At 40.4% G+C, this 16,481-nt stretch overlaps 1 protein-coding gene across 1 annotated transcript in view; it reads right to left on the bottom strand.

Moving 5' to 3' along the window:
• ryr2a (ryanodine receptor 2a (cardiac)) overlaps positions 1-16,481 on the bottom strand; it is a 450,194-nt gene that overhangs the window by 311,199 nt on the left and 122,514 nt on the right. The window contains exon 22 of the mRNA XM_048601350.1: positions 13,060-13,143. Within this exon, the coding sequence (XP_048457307.1) occupies positions 13,060-13,143 (84 nt within the window). The remainder of the gene's footprint in view (positions 1-13,059; positions 13,144-16,481) is intronic.

Here is a 16,481-nt window from a genome sequence, read left to right on the forward strand (position 1 = left end):
GAGCAGGAAGGCTGATGTTTCAGGCCTAGACCCTTCATCAGAAAGGGTCTAGGCCCGTAACGTCAGCCTTCCTGCTCCTATGATGCTGCTTGGCCTGCTGTGTTCATCCAGCTCTACACCTTGTTATCTCTTATCCACAACTAGCCGTGTTCACAAATAGGGAAAGGTTCTACTCCCTGAAGGGGCAGTTCATCTGTGACCACAAGAGCTGAACAACATCCTCAAAACATACCAAGATGATTGGAGTGACAAGGGCTACCCATTAAAATATGACTGACGATACCTATCAGGAATTCTCAGATAATGCCAAGGAGAGATACAACATTGCATGTGTTTCCACTAGGGTCATTGTAGACCACAGGCCCCATGACATTGAGATTCAGGCACTGCCTGTACCAGTCAAACAGTGCAATGTAGTACATCTGTGACAGAGGATCAGATACAGGCATCGCAGAGTTTGCTGCACCTTCCACAACCTGATTCAACAAACAAGGAGTCATCTTGAGAAAGGAAGAAGTTGGTGGAGCAGTTAAACGTCACTTTCTGAGAAGGAAGCTGCCACAACAAGCAGCAACTTCATGCCCCTGTTGGGCCCTCCTGGGTTGAAGGTTTGGGCTTCATACCTTAAGCCTCCAGGCCAGCCCTGCACTCACTGTAAACCAGGAACATGGCAGGGCTTACCTGCCCACTCCCCTATGGAAATGTCACAGACCAAGAAGAAGGTGACCCCAAGCTTTATGGAGTCCTCTCCAGCAGTTCTGCTCTTTGCTGTCCGGGAAAGAAAGGACAAACTTTATTTTTTACTTTGGACTTTAAGCATCTGTACTACTTTGTTTTTATTTGAGGACTCCCAGGTGCCTTGTTATTAAAATAAAATAGGCTTGCTTTTGTCAAGGACAGGCAGAAAATTTCCTGGAATAAGCAGATTGTCATAGAAGGAAAGATTAGACAGGTTAGATTTGGAGTTTGGAAGTGTGAGGGGCAATTTGATTGTAGTCTATAAAATTCTGAATGGACTTGACAAGGCAGTGAATACACAACTGGACACAACTCGATGAATTCTTGTCAGGCAGGGGAATATGAGGTTATCAGATATAGATTGGAATGTGGAATTCAAGAACAAACAGGTCAGATTTGATCGATTCAGTGGTGCAGCACTTGAGATGCTGAATAGTCTACTTCTGCTTCTATCTTGTATGCTCCTAACTGAAACCTGTTGGAAATTACTGTCCAGAGCTAACCTATAGTTTGGTACACAAGTTCTGACTGAAGCACATCCTAAAATCCTCTGCTCTTTTCACAATCACAATCCTGATGGCACTTCAGTAAGATCCCTTATATGTTTTATGTTCATTTCTTGTAGACCATTTATTCTTCACTGTCCTTTTTATTCTTAACAAAACAAAACATCGATGGAGCACTACCAACTCAAAATAGAGACCTCGATGTAATTATATAGAGTGCGAGCCAGTTTCAGGTGGAAGGCCTTTTTACCTTTAACCTTTCAGTGCTAACACTCTCCATCATGAGCATAATTCCCATCCCAGAAACTTGAATACATAATCTGGAGAATTAATGTAAGTGGACAAGATCTACACTTCAATGTAGTTCAAAAGGAGTGCACCATCTTCTTTCTGATGAGACATTAAACAAGTCCCATCTGGCCTCTCAGAAGATCCAATGGCATCAGCTTGATGAAAAGCAGAAGTGTTCACCTCACGTCTTGGTCAGGTTTTATCCCTAAGCCAGCATCATTAAAATAGTTTTTCCAATCATTGTGACGTTGATTTGAAAGACTGCCAGTCATTCCTTCAAGCATTCCTGTTTGACCAAACCAGGTTAGCTGTCTGATACCTCACAATATTTGGCATCAAAATTCAACTTGATAATGTTCCTGGGGAAGGCCTGTGAATGTATGCACTTTGTTAGAATCCCACCATGGTAGCTGCTTGCTTTTTTTATTAAACAACCTGTTCAGAGATGTTATTACATACCACTGGCACAGGTGGGACATAAACCCAGGTCTCTTGGTCCAGAGGTAGGGACACTACCACTGTTATACAAGAACCTCCTACTATGGTAGCTGGTAGACTTTAAATGTTTTGGAATTTAAAAGTTAGACTCAGTAATAATGACCAATAGACTATAATCGACTGTTGTAAAAATTCATCTGCTCCATTCGTGTCCTCTCCGGAAGGAAATCTATCATCCTAAGTTCTGAGGAAGGGTCACCGGACCTGAAACGTTAACTCTGATTTTTTCTTCACAGATGCTGTCAGACCTGCTGAACTTTACCAGCAATTTCTGTTTTTGTTCCTGATTTACAGCATCCGCAGTTCTTTCAGGTTTTTTAAATCTATCATCCCTACCAGGTCGAGATAGGTCTGCAAAGCCAAATGGCTGACTCTTAGCTGCCATCTGAAATGATCTAACAAGCCACTTGATTCAAGGGCAATTAGGGATGGGTTACAAATGCTGGCCTTGCTGGAATAAATTTATAAAGGCACTATATCAATGCCAAATGTTGTCGCTCACTATAGTATGTACAAATTGGCTGCCATGTTTCCAACTTTAGAATAACGATTACTCTCAAAAAAAGTTGTGTACATAGTACTTTGATTGTTGTACAAACATAAATCTTCCTTTCATCCTATGGGCATGATTTAAACTGAGTTTTCCATTTTTCAGAATTACATTTCTTTGACCCTGATGTGCTAAAACAAAGCAGAAAAAAAATCATGAAAGGCAAAAACAAAAAATGAAATCATAATAAAATTGCTGAAGAAATGCTCCCTAGATTTCTGTGCTGATAGAGCCTCCAGCTTGTCTGGACGTTAAATATTCAACATTTTATCACTTATATTGGCAACACTTTCTTTATTTCTGCTGCATAATATGCATGTCCATTTGTTATTTGAAGATGAGCATTCACAGTCCTTCACAATATAAAATCTTATGTCCACAGAGCAAAAAACAAAGCTGCAAAACGTTTTCATGGGAAAATCAAATTGCATTACATCAGCCAAGCCAAGGGGATAAGCACAGGTACTTCAACAAAAAGGATAAAAGATACACAACAATATGTTCAAAGGCTGCAATCCAACAGAAGGACTGATCACAAGACCATGAATTTGAAATCCAGGAATTATACTGTCATTTCTGATAAAAGCCTCATGTATTATTTTTAACAATATGCACATCTTTGTTTTCGGTTTGTTATTTTGTCCTTCGTTTATTCTTGACAAGAGGTTTCTATTTGTGGGAAGGGCACTGAACATAAGAGGACTTGCATATACATTAGTCACTAGTGAATCCAACAAGGAATTCAAAAGAAATGTGTTTACCCAGAGAATGGTTAGAATGTGGAATGATAACTATTACGAAGGATTATTGAGGCAAAGAGCATTAGAGTATTTAAGGAGCAACTCGATAAGCTTACTGGAAAAATATATTTATAGAAGGATACACTTATAGGTTGGAATGTAAATGGGTGAGGCAGAGTTGGGTGGCAAAGAAGGCATGTATAGAATATTGATCAGCTGTGGGCTGAATGGCATGATCCTCTAGAGTAAATTCTATGCAATTCTACATTGTGTTAGGAAAGAGGGAAAATGGAGAAAAATACTCAGGAGTGTAGGGTGAATATAAATCTGACAGTGATGTAACTTGATGATGTGGTGATGAAATAGAGTGTTCACTCAGAGAGAAGGTCTAAGATGGAGTGTGTTAGAGAAGGACCATGCTGTATCAGACCGTAATAGCGTATATAGTGTGAATAAAGTGTTGGAATTACTTTCATATGACTATGTCCAGATCACTAATAAAGGACAACAGTTGAAGACAATCAACCAGTTCAACACTAAAAAAGACAAGAACAGAGTCTGAAAGTAAGTACACACCAGATCATGCACAGACCTCTATTCCATGCGTCAGCCTCATCACAAATCAAACACAAGCTCAACTTAACAGCCTTTTTCCCAACATTGACCCAGACAGTCCTCAGCAATGACTTCATCATCAAATGTGACTGCATTGCCTTTCCATCCATCTAATTCAAGCCCAGATTTCAGCCACTATCTCATTTTCCAACCAGACTTTGGGGTGGGGTAGCTGCACTGAGGAACTCTCTGCAAATATAGCATTATATTGAAAGTGCTTTGAAATACCATCAAAAATGTTGACCATTCCATTCGCACTAAATCATGTACCACAGTGTCATCCGCATGTTTTTTCAATGATAGCACTGTGCTGCTATTATTAAATTCAGAACACTGTTACAATTCTTCAATACATGTTGACTGGAACTGGTGTTAATCTAGGTGTGGAACCAGTTGCACTTTTTCAGAAGTCATTATGTCATTTCAAGACTGCCATCAGAAGGAAGAAAAATAAAGAAGGATTGCTAACAACTGCATCTGAAGAAATTCTGGACAAACATAGTGGAGATAAAGGAACAGGAAGATGCATTGATAGGTTTGGCTGAAAAAAGGGGAAAGGGCACTTCTATAGTGGATAAACACCTGCATGGACAGTTAGGCCAAATACCGGGAGACACTGCAATCAGATTTTTTGCTACTCTGGGGAAGCTCAAGTTGGGAAAAGTTGGGGGGTGGTCTGAGATGCTACACTCTCTCCTTGCCCCCAACCCCTCACCGTAATGGAGCAGACCAGGTTGAGACTGCAGGATGTGGCCCTCTTAGCTGCACCCTAGGCATACACAGACAGAAACCACCAGCACAGCAGGAATGTGGGCAGGAATTCCCAAATCAGGTCCTCTTGCTTTTATGAAAATTTATACCTAGGTGATTTGTGCACCATTTAGCTTACAAAACCCAGTTTTGCACTGGTAGCCAAATATTCTGTAGCACTGTAAGCTTCCATGTTGGTTTTAAACTAACATTAGACCAACATACTATACGAGACATTTTGCTCGCTTTTTTTAAGGTATCAACCAGCAGAAAGCTTTTGTCCCCCAGAGCAAACATCTTAAAAATAAGTCAATCACAGTAAGTTGCGATTTGTGAAGGTTGATATCAGTTTTCCATGAAATGAAAAAGAACAGACCAAATATGCACTAAATTTAGGAAAAGACTGAAGGACAATAACACAGAATTGTTACAGGACAGAAAAAGGCCATTTGCCTATCATGCCTGCATCAGTTCTTTGAGAATTTAACTTACATATCTCCTGCCTTTTCCCCAGAACACTGCAAACTGTTTTGATCTAAATAATCATCCAATGCTCTCATAAATGCATCAATTGAATATTCCTCCACCACATTTTCAGGCAGTACATGCCACACCCAGGGAGACAGTGAGGAAAGCCATCAGTCTGGTGCAGCTGGGAAAAGGAGCAAGTCAAACAGTCATGTCAGGCAGGAAAAAAGCAGAGAACAAGGTATGGCTCATAAATTAAACTGCATTTATTTCAATGCAAGAGGCCTAACAGGTAAAGCAGATGAACTCAGGGCATGGTTGGGAATATGGGACTGGAATATCAAAGCAATTACAGAGACGTGTCCCAGGGATGGACAGGACTGGCAACTTAACATTCCAGGGTATAGAAGCAATAGGAAGGAGAGAAAGGGGGGAAAGACAGGAGGGGGAGTGGCGTTTTTGATTAGGGATAACATTACAGCTATACTTAGGGAGGATATTCCTGGGAAAACGTCCAGACAAATTATTTGGGTGGAACTATGAAATAAGAAAGGGATGATCACCTTATTGGGATTGTACTCTAGACTTCCCAATAGTCAGCAGGAAATTCAGAAATAAATTTGTAAGGGGATCTCAGTCATCTGGAAGAATAATAGGGTGGTTATGGTAGGGGATTTTAACTTTCAAAACATACACTATAACTGCCATCATGTTAAGCGCTTGGATGGAAAGGAATTTGTTAAGTGGTAAGAAAATTTTCTGTTTCAATATGTGGATGTACCTACCAGAGAAGGTGAAAAATTTGACCTACTCTTGGGAAGTAAGGCAGTGCAGGTTCCTGTGGTGTCAGTGGCAGAGCATTTTGGGGCCAGTGACCATAATAGTTTTAAAATAGTGACAGAAAAGAATAGACCAGATCCAAAAGTTAAAGTTCTAAATTGGAGGAAGGCCAATTTTGATGGCATTAGGAAGGAACTTTTAAAAGTTGACTGGGGGCAGATGTTCACAGGTAAAGGGTCGGCTGGAAAACGGGACTCCTTCAAAAATGAGATAACGAGAGTCAATAGACAATATGTTCTGTTAGGGTGAAGGACAAGGCTGGTAGGTGCAGGGAATGCTGGATGACTACAGAAATTGAGGTTTTGGTCAAGAAAAGAAGGAAGGATATGACAGGTATAGACAGCAGAAATCGAGTGAATCCCTAGGAGAGTATAAAGGCAGTAGCAGTATAATTAAGAGGGAGATCAGGAGAGCAAAAAGGGGACATGAGATAGCTTTGGCAAAAAGGGTTAAGGAGAATCCAAAGGGATTCTACAAATACATTAAGGACAAAAGGGTAACTAACGAGAGAATACAGCCCCTTAAAGATCAGCAAGGCCACCTATACGTGGAATTGCAGGAGATGGGGGAGATACTAAATGAGTATTTTGCATCAGTGTTTCCTATGGAGAAGGATATGGAAGATAGAGAATTTGGGGAAATCAACAGTGACATCTTGAAAAGTGTCCATACTACACAGGAGGAGGGGATGGATGTCTTAAAACGCATAAAAGTGGATAAATCCCCGGGACCTGATCAGGCGTATCTTAGAACGCTGTGGGAAGCGACAGAACGGATTGATGGGCCCCTTGCTGAGATATCTGCGTCATCGATAGCCACAGGTGATGTGCCAGAAGACTGGAGGTGGCTAACGTGGTGCACTATTTAAGAAAGGTGGTAAGGAAAAGCCAGGGAACTATAGACTGGTGAGCCTGACATTGGTGGTGGGCAAGTTGTTGGAAGGAATCCTGAGAGATATGATTTACACGTATTTGGAAAGATAAGGAATGATTAGGGATAGTCAGCATGGCTTTGTGCGTGAGAAGTCACGTCTCATTAGCTTGATTAAGCTTTTTGAGGAAGTAACAAAGAGGATTGATGAAGACAGAGCGGTGGATGTGATCTATATGGACTTCACTAAGGCGTTTGACAAGGTTTCTCACAATAAACTGATTAGTAAGGTTAGCTCACATGGAATACAGGGATAACTAGTCATTTGGACACAGAACTGGCCTCGAAGGTGGGGGACAGAGGTGGTGGTGGAGATTTGCTTTTCAGACTGGAGGCCTGTGACTAGAGGTGTGCCACAGGAATTGGTGCTGGGTCCACAACTTACATAAATGATTTGCATGTGAACATAGGAGATTGTAGTTAGCAAGTGTGCAGATGACACCATATTTGGAGGTGTAGTGGACAGCGAAAAAGTTATCTCAGAGTACAAAGGGATCTTGATCAGATGAGCCAATGGGCCAAGGAGTGGCAGATGCAGTTTAATTTATATAAGTGTGAGGTGCTGCATTTTGGAAAGGCAAATCAGGGCAGGACTTATACACTTAATGGTAATGTCCTAGGCAGTGTTGCTGAACAAAGAGACCTTGGAGTGCAGCTTCACAGCTCCTTGAAAGTGGAGCTGCGGATAGATAGGATAGTGAAGAAGGCATTTGGAATGCTTGCATTTACTGATCAGCGCACTGAGTATAGGAATTGGGAGGTCACGTTGCAGCTGTACAGGACATTGGTTAGGCCACCTCTGGAATACTGCATGCACTTCTCGTCTCCCTGGTATAGGAAGGAAGTTGTGAAACTTGAAAGGGTTCAAAAAAGATTTACAAGGATGTTGCCAGGGTTGGAGGGTTTGACCTATAGGGAGAGACTAAATAGGCTGGGGCTATTTTCCCTAGAGCATTGGAGACTGAGGGGGTGACCTTATAGAGGTTTATAAAATCATAAGGGGCGTGAATAGGGTAAATAGGCAAGGTCTTTTCCCCAGGGTAGGGGATTGCAAAACTAAATGGCATAAGTTGAAGTTCAGAAGGGAAAGATTTAAAAGGGACCTAAGGGACAACGTTTTCATGAAGAGGTTGGTGCTTTTATGGAATAAGCTACCAGAGGAAGTGGTGGAGCCTGGTACAATTACAACATATAAAAGGCACCTGGATTAATACATGAATAGGAAGGTTTAGCAAGATATGGGCTAAATGCTGGCGAATAGGACTAGATTTATTGAGGATATCTGGTCGGCACGGATGATTTGGACTGAGGGGTCTGTCCCCATACCATACACCTCTATGACTCTGTATACTAAATGGGCTACAACAGTTCAAGAACCACCTATTTGAAAGTCTCCTCAAAAACACATTCTATCTAGAATATGCACAAATATTTCAGTGCTGAAGACTTCGCAGAAGCAAAGATACTCAGCAAAAAGGTAAAATTTAAACAGTGTACAAAGAAAAATGCAAGTTGGCAATGTTTGGTGTTCGTATATAAAGCCAAAAAAAGAGAGAACATAAGTCAAGCTATACGGATAACTGAGTTTCAAGAGTGATATTTTACAATGATAGTTTTATGTGGAATTCAATCAGTTTGGCGAAACTATTTGAGATTTTCATTGCGTGCAATCTAATTACAATGGCCCAGAAAGTATTCAGCTGTGGCCCATTGACATCTAACTGCTAACCCCAGATGAACACCAAGAGTAAGTTTTGTGGGCATCAAATTAATATAGTCACTTACTGCATGCCAGGTACGCAAAATACCAGAAGATATTGGTAAACCTCCCTTAAAGAAGCTCTAAAACAAGCACGTCAATGAAGCTTTTCTGGAATCTTCTCGGTAAAAGCCCGAGCCCAAGTAAATTAATATCTTCCTCTGTCACATTGTCTGAAGGGAATATGACTATCTGCATTCAGATTAAATGCAGCATCAATTGGTTATAGTAGAACTGCTCACCAAGAGGACATGAATTTAAATCTCACCATGTAAAATCCAATTAATTTGATCATTTATGACCCATTGATAAAATCTAAAGAGAACTGCCAGAATGCAATTGCTCTAAGAAGGCTGATGACATTCAAGGATATTTAGACATAGAAAATAAATCCTTAGAGAATCAGCCATTTTTTCTTTCAAACCTGAGGCACTCCTAGTAGTCTGAATGGAGTAATTTTTTTTTTGCCATATCTAAATCAGGTTTTCATCCAGGCTGGGTTTGAGGAATTTAAGAATTAAGCTTGGGGTAGATTCACAGAATTAAATAAGAATGTACGCAGATTGAGACAGCATGCCTTCACTGAGCTGTATCTTGCTTTCTGATCCAAGCCAACTGTTCTGTTATTTCTGCCCTTAACGCCCACATCTCACCTGGGGACTTTCAGTAAATTAATAGAATGTGTAAAATTACCCATCCACAGCAGGGAAGCTCCACAGTTACCTACCACCTCAAACTGACAGAGAATGAGTGCCATCAGTTCATGGCCTTCAACTGTATACCAACTCTGCCATACCATAATCAAATGCTATTTATGAGCGAGTGACTGGATCATGATCTCTATGACAAAGAAATAAATCTCACTGTATTCTGCCTGACTTTATCGAAGAGGTCACTGAGAGATTGCACTGGAGATGTCAAATGGGAGAACAGGTAGATGCTTAGGAAATGTAATGGAAAGAAATGCTTTCTAACAAGAATATATTGGTTGTAGGCAATTAAATGAAGTGATTATTGATTGACAATATTATAAGAAAGATTTTGGATGATTCTACACACAACCAAACACCTGTGATGATTACTGAATGTCTTTCCTAGGCTTTTATTTGAAAAAAAAGACTTCACGCTTGAATTTCTATTGTCGGTCTGAAAAATTGAAAATAATAATTAATTATGCTTAGACTGAGTCACCGTACCTCCGCTGCTCTGTATCTTGCGCCTGATCTAGGGCAACTATTCCCATTACTAAATCTCATCAGGTGAATTTCAGGAAACCATGGAAAGAGTAGGATTATGCACTCTGTGAAGATGTTCCAGTGTCATCTACCTCTACAAGCTGTCAGAGAATAAGTATCAGTTTAAGATCTTTAACTCCCAACTGGATCTGTCATACCAACATCACTTGCTAATAATGAATTTACAAGGGGAAAAGTCATCAACATCAAAGATTGACTCTGTTTCTCTCTTCACAACTGCAGCCTAATCTGCTGAGTATTTCCAGCAATTTTTCTGTTCAATGGGGCATACAGCAACAGGCAGCAATGGTAAGGGAGTGCACTGAGCAGGGGAGTTCAGTAGTTTGAGTGGCCCCTCTGTAGAGAAAAGGGTGTCTTTGGAAGAAAGAGGCCTCATGGAGAAAGGGAGAAAAACAAAGGATTTGCTCAATCAGTTGTGAACTACAGGTTTAATTCCATGTAAACACTCTGCTTTCTGAGTTTTACCATAATTTCACCCTCTTTGTAAAGAGCTGATGCCAGTGGAGTAAGGAATCCCTGTTTCATAATCTTTGGGTTGTCCATGCGCTCAGATCTTGTGTGAAATTTTGATGCCCTCAACAACTGTTAATGTTTCCCACTTACCCAGCCTAACTGTTTATTATTCATCATGTACGTCCACGCTCCCTACACCTTCATCCCACACCAAGATGGCCTGAGGATTTTCTGCTTCTACATTGATTGAACGTCCTACATTTTCCCATCCTCGAACACCACTCTCCTCTGCCTGGCTGAGCTTGTTTTAATAATTCACAATTTCCCCTTTAACTCCAGTCATTTCTTCCAAATGAAATTGTTTGCTAAGAAGCCCCATGTAGATCCTTGCCATGCACATTCTTCTGTGAGATAAGTAGAACATTCTTTGTTCCAGTCCTACACAGGTCCCCTCCCTGGCCTCTTTTTCTGGTACTTCGATAATGTATCAGTGTCCTTTTCTGCCATTATCTCAAACTGGAAAATTGAATCAACTTTGCATCTTAACTTCCACCTTTCCTTGACTTCACATCTCTGATTTTTCTCTTCCCTTTTGCAGCTTCTATCTCCATTTTGCAGATCTCCATTTCTAGGAATGTGCTAATGGCCAATATAAGCCGAGCAACTGCTACAGCTCCTAAACCTTACACTTCTTCCAAATTGTTCTGATGTTTTGATGGGACTCTATTCTATTTCTTATTTTTTCTGTCTCCTGAGCATCTATTGTAATGAAGTCACTTTCCTCATCATTGCTTTCAATAAATCTTCCTTTTTCCTCAGCCAAGGATTTTCCTCCACCATTGTTGATAGGACCCTCAGCCAAATCTGTGCCCCATTCCCCACAGTCCACTCTTTCTCTTCCCTCCCAGTACCATAAGGGAGCTGCCCTAGTCCAAGCCTACACTCCCACTGGCCTGTTCAATGAATTATCCAGTGCCATTTCTGCCACATTCATCACAATGCCACCACCAAACATATCTTCCTCTTTCACCATTCCAATATCCTGATCAATTCCTTAATTGTAGCCAAACATCCCACAGAGCCTCCCCATCGAGCCTTCCTATGCAGTCCCCATCCTTTCTACCATCTGGGGCCACAGATACCAATTGTTCTCAATGGTTTCCCATTACTTGAAATCTCTGCAGACTTCCACTGTCCTTGGCCTCATACAATTTTACAATGTAGCCCAACAGAACAACAATGGAAAAATATCTCCTCTCACAACTTAACACTTTACAACCTTCTGGAATCAATATTAAGTTTGAGGTTTGCTTGTACATATATAATTATAAAATACATTTTTATTATATAATTATTATATAATAAATATTATCATATATTAAAATATTTAAATAATTATATTTAATACATATTTAGTTGACTACATGGGTGTTTATTGGTGATTATTAGTAGTTTAAAAAATATGCACACCAAGACATGTTCCTTTCCAGTTAGACATCTTGTGCTATTGCAGAGGAACTAAGACTTGTCATACAATCTTGGTCAGAGGGGCAGACTTTAAACAATAATTTAGAGATGAAGTTTAACAAACTTAAATGCTTCTAAGGTCCTTGCCTCAGGGACTGCCTATAATGGTGAGTTCCACATTCCAACCTAAGTAATGAAGCTCTTCGCAAATTCTCAAACTCAATGCGTGATAGTTTTATTTCTGGTGCTTTTGGTTCTTCTGCTTATCACCATAAATTTTCTCTTCTAATTTTGACCCCTCTGCCAATGATAATTTCTCTTTACCTACTTTTTCTAAGCCCCTCATGTGTTCCAATGTAATTACCTCAGTGAAATTTTGCACTGTAATTTGGAAGCACTGGTTAAGGAATCAGACAGAAAACTCTATAGACTGAGCAAACATGAGCTGGCTTTGGAGTTCTTGACGACTGTGAAGTGCCTCTATTTCTTAACTTAGATGAGTACATGAACAACTTACATGAATTACTACTCCTTGAGGAAACAAACTGGTGTTTGGTGACCACAGACCTCATTCATTTAGCCAACAAATGAAAGCTTCTTTCAGACTCTCACATTTAAAATTTGAACACTGCTACTTGCAGTCATCTCCAATGGATAATGTTCTGTTGTATGCATGGATCTATGGGAGCAGGTAAGACTACCTGACAAAGATTGTGTCATGGGAAAAATACAACCTACTGTGACAAAAGGAACCAGGGCACAGGCTGTCACCTCAGGGAATCAGTGAATTGGTAAGCGGACACATCTTAGGGTATAAATAGCAAACAAGGGAAGTACGCTACACTGCACTCCAAATATTACTGCTGTGTATGCAGTACAGAGATTACAGCCAACACCAACCAAGATTAAGGTCCAGCCTACATTTTGAATTCAACATTACAAATATGCCATTCTCAACTAATGCAGCATCATGTTAATCCTGAGTGTGAAGCAAATTGTGCTGATTTTTAAATGATTTTCTTTTTCAGACCAAGCACTGGTTCACAGATATTGTAAGTAGCTGTTATGTTAGGCAAGGCAGAAAAGGGACAGGGGAGAATAATGATCACCTGCTGGAAGTTAAGTTTTCAGCTTTGCAGAAAGCAAAAACACACACACACAAAAACATTCACATGGTATGTTGGATCAAGGTACTCACTTCCTGGAAAGCTTTAGTTTCTTCACCTTTTCTTCTGCCTGGTCATCAGTAATGCCTACATGGCAACCCAAAGCCATAAGGGTCCTGCAAAATAAATGCACAGGAATAAGAAAACCCTCAGCTAATATTCTTTTACATGAACAGGAGAACTGATAGGTCCATGCTGGTGCTTATAAATCACATGAACATCTTCCCACTTTCATTCCTTTAACTCCAGAAACATATTCCTCAGTTCCTTTCTCCTCATGTTCAACAAACTTAAATGTTTCTAAGATCCTTGCCTCAGGTACTGGCTATAATGGTGAGTTTCCATTCCAACCTAAGTAATGAAGCTCCTCCCAAATTCTCAGCAACATATGTTTTATCAGCACAAGACACAGTTTAAATTCTTAGACAGCGTATGAAAATTCATGAATTGACCAGTGAAAAGATTGTTCAGACCACTGTACAACTTAACCTGTATATCACTCCATCTCATTGCACTCCCTGCAGTGTAAAGTAACAGAATCAGAGAAAACATATGGCCCGCTGCTTCTCATGTACTTGTGGGGAGATGGTGACAGCGTAGTAATGTCACTGGACTAGTAATCACAAGGCCTTTGCTAATTCTCTGGAGATATGGGATAAAATCCCACCATGACAACTGGTTTAAATTCATGAATAAATTCATAATATGGAGCTACTAGCTGCATTGGTGACCATGACAGTTATCATTTGTGAAAACCCATCCGGGTTCACTAATACCTTTTTGGGAAGGAAATTTGCCATCCTTATGTGGTCTGTACTACATGTGGCTCGAGATCCATGGTGGTAATGGCTTAGGAAGCCGTATATTGCAAGGGAAATTAAGGGTGGGCAACTAATATTGGCCTTACCAGTGTGCAAACATCCCACATAAGAATAAAGAAAAATACCGATTCAAGCTCCATTTCTCAACACAAGTTCAAGCCACAACAGCTCAGCATGCTACAGCTTTCTGGACTCAAAAATGTGTTTGGAAGCAGGACCAGGTGGATCTCATTGACTGTGAGATCCTTGATTGGGGTTGTTAACCTGGGCCAATCAGGGAGGCCTGACTGACAGATATAAACAGGAGATTCAGACAGTCTCCTCACTCTAGCGGCTGGCTTTGAGCTGGCTTGTCAGAGCCCACGTACTGTGCATTCGTAAATAAAAGGTGAGTTGGTGATAGGATACTGAAGTCTGTACAGTTATTTCAGAGTTCAATAAATTTTTGACTGTAATATCCACCTCCATCTTGTTCCATGTGTTTTTGTTTCAAAGGTTTGCTTTTTTTCCACTTTCTGGCATGTTTCTGACTTTATTCTTTCATTTACATTTAGACTCTTCTACGTAGCTAAGCTGTATTCCTTTACAATACCCATTACTACTCTCTTTGGCTTATGCATCCTGAAATATTTTGTTAGCTAATCTCTCACATCTTCCACCTATCCTCGCCTGTCTTTAACCCTTTTGAGTTATTCTTCCTGCTCCTTCCCCTTCTTGACTAAATCAAAAACTAATATTTTTATCTTTTTTTCTCAGTTCCAATGAAAGATAAATAACCTGAAGCATTAAATTTATTTGTCTCCACAGTAATGTCCTGATCAACTAAGTGTTTGTGGAATGTCGTCTATTTAATCTCTCCAACCTGACGAATAATTTCCAGTCACTTTAGTTATTCATAAATTTTAGCAATGCTGTACAAAAAACTGTTTTCCAACAGGTTTGAATTTCTTTCAATATATTTCTAATTAGCACTCAAAATGTTGGATACTGGCCATGGATTTTTGCTGGGTTGTCATCAGTTCTTGATTTTTATGGCCAGTAAAATGAGCACAGTGAGAAGCACAAGGATAGTAAGCATTTACAAGCTGCAATCTGTGGCCACAATGACCAAAGTCCAGCAAAATCTAACTGCAGGAATGTTCCCATGATCTAACAGCCTTAGTGCGGAGTGTGGCTGCCCAAGAAAACAGTAGGCCAATACCCACTCTTGCTTTTCAGTGGAAATTCAGTGATAGTACAAGAAAAATTCATACCAATGTCTGAGCTTCTACTAAAACAAAACAAAAGAACTGCAGATGCTGTAAATCAGGAAACAAAACAGAAATTGCTGGAAAAGCTCAGTAGGTCTGGCAGCATCTGTGAAGGAAAGAAGAGAGTTAACATTTCGGGTCCGGTGACCCTTCCTCAGTCTAAGCTTCTACTACTGGAGTTAACTACATAACCGAGGTTAAAACAAGGATGTGCTTCATAGGCACCTACAAATGGCTATCATATGATAGTGCTAGGAGGCCAATGCAATTTTCAGGATTCTTTTTCACATTTTGAATGGCTAAGCCATTAGTTCTCAACATTAAGACTGCAATTTAAAACTAGTTCTGTTTTTCAAAACCATTGGAAGAATTTGTGCTCCTTTTGGCCTCACAAAAATGAACCCCCCATAATGTCAAATTCACTCTGGCCCTTCTCAAGTGGTAATTTCCAACCTCCTTCCCTCTTAGTGGAACTGGATGGATTGCATCCTGCAGACGATAGATGTGCAGGTCCCTCCAAACTGCGAACTGCTTGAAATGTATAAAAAGTAAAGGTAAAGTTGCTATAGTCTGATCGGATAGGCCTGCTCTCTCATTAGAGAGAGATGACTGGTGGTGGTTTGAAATGTGTACACGGTTTGCCAACCTCACTGATGACATTGGACAGTCAGTAGACTAGACGGGATTGAGGTTCATTAGACTAGATGGGATTGAGATTAATAAGGAGGAGGTGTTAGCAATTCTGGAAGGTGTGAAAATAGATAAGTCCCCTGGGCCGGATGGGATTTATCCTAGGGTTCTCTGGGAAGCTAGAGAGGAGATTGCAGAGCCTTTGGCTTTGATCTTTATGTCGTCATTGTCTACAGGAATAGTGCCAGAAGACTGGAGACTAGCAAATGTTGTCCCCTTGTTCAAGAAGGGGAGTAGAGACAACCCTGGTAATTATAGACCAGTGAGCCTTACTTCGGCTGTGGGTAAAGTGTTGGAAAGGATTATAAGAGATAGGATTTATAATCATCTAGAAGGGAATAATTTGATTAGGGATAGTCAACACGGTTTTGTGAAGGGCAGGTCATGCCTCACAAACCTTATTGAGTTCTTTGAGAAGGTGACCAAACAGGTGGATGAGGGTAAAGCGGTTGATGTGGTGTATATGGATTTCAGTAAAGCGTTTGATAAGGTTCCCCATGGTAGGCTATTGCAGAAAATACGGAGGCATGGGATTGAGGGTGATTTAGCGGTTTGGATCAGAAATTGGCTAGCTGTAAGAAGACAGAGGGTGGTGGTTGATGGGAAATGTTCATCCTGGAGTTCAGTTACTAGTGGTGTACCTCAAGGATCTGTTTTGGGGCCACTGCTGTTTGTCATTTTTATAAATGACCT

This window comes from Rhincodon typus, chromosome 9 (genome assembly GCF_021869965.1).
Source record: "Rhincodon typus isolate 14 chromosome 9, sRhiTyp1.1, whole genome shotgun sequence".
Classification (NCBI taxonomy): domain Eukaryota; kingdom Metazoa; phylum Chordata; class Chondrichthyes; order Orectolobiformes; family Rhincodontidae; genus Rhincodon; species Rhincodon typus.